The sequence below is a fragment of the mitochondrial genome of Apium graveolens (genome assembly GCF_009905375.1).
Source record: "Apium graveolens strain L.+W99A mitochondrion, complete genome".
Taxonomy (NCBI): Eukaryota; Viridiplantae; Streptophyta; class Magnoliopsida; order Apiales; family Apiaceae; genus Apium; species Apium graveolens.
This window is the reverse complement of record NC_058313.1, coordinates 302501-310000: the sequence shown is the minus strand read 5'-3', so window position 1 is coordinate 310000 and position 7500 is coordinate 302501. Positions and strand designations below refer to the sequence as shown.

Here is a 7500-nt window from a genome sequence, read left to right as displayed (position 1 = left end):
TGAGAATGTTTCCACGCGGGTGTCTGGGTCTGTGTCTTATTGGAATTTTAGTCATGGGACTCTTTATTTTGGATCTCGGGATTATTGTTGAAATGGTTCAATCGCGCCTTGTTGCAAAAGGTATATTTTTTCTTTTAGGCCAGATGGTTGGGCGGAAGGGTTTAATCATTTTTGCTTTGGCTGGAGCTGTCCTAAACCCCCCCTTTATCCTCATGATGGATGAGGGTGATGTGAGTTGGAGCCCAAAGCTGTCTCTTCCTTCGTCATCATCCCCCGTGCCTTCGCTATCTAGCGTGAAAACAGCAGACTTTGATGTCTTTGCTGATCAGCAGGGGACACCTGCTTCGGCACCCGCCCAAGAGGCGGAAGTGCTGGAAATTCCTTCCCCCGAAATAAGTCAGGGGGAATTGCTTGGGGAAGAACCCGGTGCCCAGGCCGGCCCTGTCAACGCCCCCTCTCCCCAAGAAGTGTTTGGGCAGCTGGGATATTTTTTATCACGCTTCAGTAAAATCCGAGCCCGGGGGGATTTTATCATTGCTACAAAGGATAAGCTAGACCTGAAGCATGCTTCACCCGAGAAGCTGTACAGGATCCAGGCTATCATGGAATCCATCACGAACCAACACGGCCGTCCCGCTTCTGGGAGAAAGGCAGCGGATCTCTTGATCAAAGCGGTTCGCGAGTGGGAAGAAAACCAAAACAACAGATGATGTCTGCTGGTTGGTAGTGAGAGGACGATACACCGGTGTAAAAGATTGAGTAGTAGACGTTAGTAGAGCAGGCCGCCCCGGCCGCCGATAAAGCGAATAATAGGCCTATGCCTATAATAAGAAAAAGCACGGCTCCTTACTTAGGCATCGTGGGGCCCGTCATAAGAATACTCTTTTGCTTTCTCTTTTTTTTTGCTCCAAAACTTTTCTATAACAGGCTTAGGAATTGGACGGCTATACTTTGGATTAGTCTAATAATAGCTCTTCTCTTGGCCTTTTTCTTGTCCATGGGGAATATTAAAATCCCTGATGATGTCTATGATCCCCACAACTTATACGAGAAAATAAGGGAAATCAACGACTTTATGAGGAGCCTTCGCCGACTGAGAATACCGGTTTTATTCTATGTATTTGATCTAATAAGAGCTGTATCGATTTTCTTGTATATGAGTTGAACCATTCTACCTCGCGACATGATAGATTTGATCCGTAGGACTTCTGGCATCTAATAAGAACTTCTCTTTAAATGGAACTGGAACATGTAGGAACGTTAAATACGGTTTTCTTGCTGCCATGCTCCCAATAGATTTGACTGTATATGATTCTATTTGGAACGTAGGATGTGACCTTACAGTCGAGATACTACGTAACCTAGAAATGGGATAGAATGCCACCGATTGGTGGTAGTCATAGGAAGCCAGCGAGAAAGCCAAGTTTGAAAGGTTCAGTTCATTTGCTCCTTACTTAGGATTGTCCGAGGAGTTCATAGTGAAATTCTCCCTACGAAAATGATCCTTAGACTCCTCCGGCGAGCCCATATAGGCCTTATCTTGGGAGTGATCTTTCACTTAAGCCCTTGGGAGAAAGGTTACAGCCCCAACCAAGTCAAGAGTCCGGCCCGAACAAAGGCATTAGATGAAAGCTGTCCCATGGATATGTGCCCAGGCATCTGAGACCTTTCAGACGCCTTAGCCTAAATTAACATCCCGTCCTTTTGAGTTGTAAGCAATGTCCCTTCGCTTTGTGAAAGTTATTTTACTTTTATAATGGTAGGGCTTCAAAGCTTGTAGTTTAAGGGATAGGGAGAGTCAGGAATTATTAGCCTGGATTTAATGACTGAACGAAGTGAATACCTTATTTCAATTATTTTCCCTAGAATCATCAGATCCGCTGAGATGAGAGTAGTTGGCCTAGAAGGATTTCTTCTATAAGATATTCCCTCAAGAGAATAAGCATCTTAAAGCTCTGATCGATCAGGTCCAGCAGATAAGATAAGTAGGGCCCATCCTTAAGCATGCAATAATCGATTATGCAGCTAATCACACGGGGCAGGAATGGATTATAGAAACTAGCTCGGGTCGTAGTCAGTTCAACTTCTAGTATAAAATGCTCAAGCGCGCAGAGCGCTGCACTAAGGTAAGCTTGCCGATCGACCAACGAAGGAAGTGATAGAAGGCGATTCCGATATTTTTTAAAAAGGCATTATTAGGTATCATCACACCGGGCCCACTCTATTACTGTACCAATCTAAAATCCAAGTATCGCAAGAAGTTGAAAACCAAGGAGTGCGGAACGACTTCCCCTAACTGGATGAGATCCAAGCATCCTCGAATGCTGGTAGGAATGGCAGAACGCGTGTTCTTTGATAGCGATGTAGTGGGCTCTAATCCTCTCTTTTTAGGAAGAAGCGCCCTTATCTCGTCCTTTTCCGAAGTATGTTTTTTAGCTATTCCTAGATGCAAGTGGATCAAGATGAAGTGCTAAAATTGAATGAAACGCTCATGATTGCATACCCGAAACCGGCTAGTTAGGCCCGAATCCACTAAGTAATCTTGGCTGAAGAACCAATTTCCTAGAGTCCCTTATGCATCGAATTTGGTTCATCCTTGATCGCAAAAAGGGCGCTCGTAATTGTTTATATAGTTTGTATTTCAATTGCCATCAAAAATGAAACTTTCATCATAGCAGGAGTGCTATAAAATCTTCAGTTGTGAGTCAAACTAAGAAATCACTAGTGAAAGTATGGGAAAAGGATTCAGAAGAAAAGAAGGAAGAAACGTTAGTTACTCCCTAAAAAAGCTCTCTTTCCAAACAGAGAAGAAGATAGCAAAAGCTACCTACCGGGGCCACGCTTGCTATCCACCTTGATTAAGGCTCTCAGATTGTCATACACCACATTGCCGTCCATGGTATCCATTCTCACCATGCACTGTCTTCCAAATTCTGTCTAAGTCCTTTACAGTTAATTCATTTTGGCTTAAACCTACATCCTGTTCGACCCCTGCTGTTAACTGAGCAAGAAAAGGTACGGCCTGAACATGGTGCGAAGCGTCGGTAAACTTATTTTCAATATCCCCTTTAAATCGCACGAGGTAGTCTTGGGTTTCATCGACAATAAAGCCCCGAATCTGTTCTTTGAATTCAGGTACCTTGAGTCGATTCGTCCCACTTCCATTATTAGAACATGATGAGGAATTTACCGCCACAGATTTTATCTCCATAAAAAGAGGGGAAAATAGTTCAACTATAAGAACTAGGACCAAACTGAGAGTTAGCAAGATAGACAAAGATGGATTTGTGAATGAGAAGTAAAAATTCCCTATCTTCATAGGAATGAGCGGAATAATGGCAAATTGCTCAAGTGGGCTGTGTATCATTCAGACTTTGCATTTTCTCTCCCGCTTCTTGCTCTTTGAAGAAAGACTTGTGGGAAGTTGGATTTGTCCAACCAAGACAAGAAAGACATGGGAAAGATTCTTTCTTTTCCAAAGAAAGCTCTTCTAAACTCGCACCTTTCTTAAGCTTAAGACTACCAAGCCCTCTCGAATGGTTCGGGTGGGGGGTTTCTCTTAAGAATAAAGAAGACGAATAGAATCTAATTCATGTTTATGCTAACAGAAGAGCGGATCCAATACCAAGACGTCCAGAACTCAAACTTCTATATATACATCTACAGGGTTGAGAAGTGTTTCGTCCGGGAGGTATAGCTCATCAGCGCATACATACAGAGATCCTGTGATTGGATCTGTACTAGAGAAGGGAAGAACAAGAGGAAGACTCCATAGCTGATAGAACCAAGTCCAAGGGCTGGACTCTAGAGAAAGTGAAAAGTGATCTGCACTATAGCTTCTCCCATTCCTTATTTCAGCTTTGTTTTGAGTGCTTAGATAAGTTTGTTTTGTAGCGCGGGGGGATAGAAAGTGCTTTTTCCTGCAGTAGGGTAAGGATAGATTCTTTCTCTTTATTAGAACCGATACTGCACTTTACTTAGCCGAGTCAGTCCCATTCATTAAAGAAGAGAAGCTTGTATTGGAGTGCGCTGGTTCAATGACTAGAGGAGCAGAGCAGCAAGAGCATCCAGTGATTTTATCAATAGTAGGGACAGAACCACACTACAGGCAGAAAACAGCATAAGAAAGAGAATAAGTATACTAGAGAGCTGGAAAGAAACTAAATTACTTTTCCGCGGAAAGGCACCAACAAAGGAGCTGCTCCGCTTTTCTGGTTGTTAGGGCAGTGAAATGGGCATCTCCGGGTCTCAATCGGCATCTCGGGGTCTCAGTTCAGGTGAAAAGCCCCCCTCTGTTCAATGGCCAATCTGAGTGCGCTCCGGATGTCCAGAAGGTCCACTCTCTAGTCGAAAGCTGAGCAAGTCAGGACGAGTAGAAGTATTTGAAGGTCCCTCGGGAACGGAATCCTACCCTTTTTCTATGTTAGCCAAAAACAGCCCAGATGGGACGAGACTAGTCCGGTCAACAGATACTAAATGATACCTTCTTGTATTCAGTATTCTCAGGACTCCCAGACCAGGGCTAGTCACTTTTGATCCCCATAAGTACGACAATCTCTCCTTCACTCGGCAGGGCACAGGCATCGGCCTTAATAAAGTACGTTTCCGTTTTCACGAAATAAATACGATTGATTGAAGCAGGCAAGGAAGGGGACGAAGTAGCAGCAGCTTTAGACTCTATTGGGCAGATTGCCAAGACCCCTTTTACTTTTAGAATGTAGTTGAGGATTCGACCTGGTTCCATAGAGGGAAGAATGGGGCAGGGGCCCTGTCGTACGAAGGGAACTGAGAGTGCACTTTGCGAAGCTTAGATAAAGCGGGATTGCGGAGCTGTGAAGCGGCAAAGCCGACTATAGATACACCCCACTTGCGCTTTTAGCTTAGGTTTCTTAGTTAGGAACTTGCCTTTTAGGTAGGACCTGTCTTATTTGGTTTGGTAAAGGGTCAACCGGCCCAGGAGACAACACAAGTGGAAGCTGGCTTGGTGCCCTATTCGGTTAAAGGTTTCATACTATCAAACGTATCCAACTTTCTATCAAACAGCTTTTTGCTCTATGTTTCTAAATACTGAGAATGGCCTTCTTTTTTGTCACAAAATTTCATGTTAGTATCCTGTGTGCTCGTGGTTGCTCTATGTGTTTATAACTGCTGTGTAGTAGGGACCTGAATCCGCGACCCTCATGGAGGTGCTTTTCCTCATAAGCTGCTATACCTTTGAAGTGCTATTATAAAGTAAATAGCCGGAGAATGAAATACCTTATTTTCCAACCAAAAAAACTCTCTTTTTTTAAGGAAATGTTTTTCGAGCTGGGATATCCTTATGCAAGGTTCACTTTCCTGGTCAGAAAGGGGACAAGAACTAACAACTGAACGAGTGAAACGGAGTTCACAACGGAAGAGTGATGGCATGCCATGCCGGGCAGGTGAGATCAAATAGATGATAAGTACTAAAACAACTGGGAACCCCCATCTCCAACCGATGGAAGAGGGGCAGCGGCCCAAAGGCAAGAGACGGCATAGCTCGAGTAGAGCTAATAGTTCCGGAACTTCATCATTATTAATCCTAGCCGGGTTAGAGCCATACATAGGTAATAGCATGTCCCAATGCTATCTCCCTCGAAGTTGTTGTTCAATATGATCTTGTTTTTGGGGGGAGGATCCACTAAATGGACCAACGTAGCACTGTCGGGTCGATAGCCCTTGATCCGAGTTTTCGCTTGAAAGAAGCGCAACTTTTAGGATTTACTATTCTAATTTATAAAGGTGAAGGGAGCCAAACATGTAGTCTCATTGTGTAAGTTGGCACCCCCTTACTTCGTTGTATGCAATGAATTTCATTGTTCAGATCAAGGCGCATCTGTCTTAGGTACCCCACCTATACCTATAAATATCATATATGCACCGCTGCTGATCCTTTGTCCCTTTCTAAATCCAGCTTCAACCGAGCATACGTCTGCCGCGGGAACAGGAAGCACGGAAATGGACTGAAGTCTTTCCCGTTGGAAGGCTGGGGGGCGAAGCTGGTGGAGGATCAGGAGAAGAAAGCGGGCAGTGTATAATAGAAAAGGGAGACTGGGAAAGAGCAGGGCTTGAACTACCGGTTCGAGCTCACAGGATAGAAAGGATTCCTTTGAACGCTATATTGATAGTTCCATGTAGTCAAGTTGATGGCACATATTTTATCTGCCTCTACTTCCTCAATATCAATGAATATATAGCTTGAACCCCCAAACCCTGAATTCGAAATGTCGTAAGCGATGTTCGAAATCACTGAATGTGTATTGATTGCCGCTTGAGTAGGTAGGATAAGTCTCGGAATCAGCATTGGGGTTCTTTAGATTATGCCGACCCAAAAGCTATTCCGCGGGTTGGCCACCTCGTGCAATGTGTCAGTAGCAAGGCAGTAGACACGGGCGGTCAATCTTGCTTAATCACACACAGTAGCCTATAGTCTTGTATGCTAACTCTCTATACAGTATATTAGCTAGTCTTGCTAAGTAGCTTATAAACAAGCCATATAGAGTAGCAAGTAAACAACCTCTCTTTCGGATTCTTGTTTACTATAATAGGGTTACCGCAGTTGTTACAGACTCGGGTTATATGGCGGTAGTTATCTTGGGTATTCTTGTTTACTATATATAAAAGTACTTAGCAAGAGTTGCTAATAATAATATATAGTTTTATAAGCATATACTTGCTATTGTATATATAGGTATATAAGCATGTATAGCTACTTTACTATAGACTCTCGCAGTAACACTTGAGTAATAGAATCTAATCTCTGCATTCGATACGGTAGCATCTCTATTGTATAGTATTCAGAGTGTATCGTATCGAGAAAGAATCTGTTTAGTAGTCGATGGTAGAAGGAGCTAAAGAGCTAAGAAGCTCAAGTTGCTCCTGTTCCTGTTGTTATAGTAGCTATTGATGGGCCGTTACGGAAAGCAGCCAAGTAGCTCGTCGTTCCTTAGCGTATAACACTAAGTAAATAAACTTCCTGTAGCTCTTGTTTCTTGCTATTTCCTCTGTAATATAGGACGGTAGTCCGGTGTGTACATTGAGTTGCTTATAACTCTCATTCTGTAGCCGAAAGGGAGCTAGGAGCATACATAAGCTACTTAGAGCATACAAGACTCTGACAGCTACTTTGCAATAAATAGGTAGGGCACCTAGGTTCTTCGGATAGATAGCGACTTAAAGTGCCTTGAGTCAGCGCGGGTGACGTCTAGCTTCCAAGCATGGGATATCCAGGAGAGGATGAAAGCAAATTTGCTTTCAACATGGGCGGAGGCAGCCATATTCTAGATTCTAGAAAGATTTATGACCGATGGATCTGGTACTGGACAATTGATTCATTATTTAGCCTTTAGCCCTCCCGGTCAGTGTCAAGCGGATGGCACTTCGTAAGATGGATTCCAATAGCTTGGTCTCTTTCTCAAGTTTCCACCCACGCACGGTCTTCACTTCTTCCATAGGCCCACAGGGAGAGGGGGCGTAAAA

At 43.7% G+C, this 7500-nt stretch overlaps 4 protein-coding genes across 4 annotated transcripts in view; 2 read left to right on the top strand and 2 right to left on the bottom strand.

Moving 5' to 3' along the window:
• orf254a (hypothetical protein) overlaps positions 1-710 on the top strand; it is a 765-nt gene extending 55 nt beyond the window's left edge. Inside the window, exon 1 of the mRNA in view lies at positions 1-710. This exon is cut by the window's left edge and continues 55 nt beyond it. Coding sequence (YP_010185203.1) covers positions 1-710 — 710 coding nt within the window.
• Positions 711-817: 107 nt separating this feature from the next.
• Positions 818-1165, top strand: orf115b (hypothetical protein). Its single transcript has one exon. The coding sequence runs from the start codon at positions 818-820 to the stop codon at positions 1163-1165; it is 348 nt and encodes a 115-aa protein (YP_010185202.1).
• Positions 1166-2875: 1710 nt separating this feature from the next.
• Positions 2876-3367, bottom strand: orf163a (hypothetical protein). The gene has a single exon. The coding sequence runs from the start codon at positions 3365-3367 to the stop codon at positions 2876-2878; it is 492 nt and encodes a 163-aa protein (YP_010185201.1).
• Positions 3368-5196: 1829 nt separating this feature from the next.
• On the bottom strand, positions 5197-5598 carry orf133a (hypothetical protein). Its single transcript has one exon. The coding sequence runs from the start codon at positions 5596-5598 to the stop codon at positions 5197-5199; it is 402 nt and encodes a 133-aa protein (YP_010185200.1).
• Between the last annotated feature and the right edge of the window lie 1902 nt (positions 5599-7500).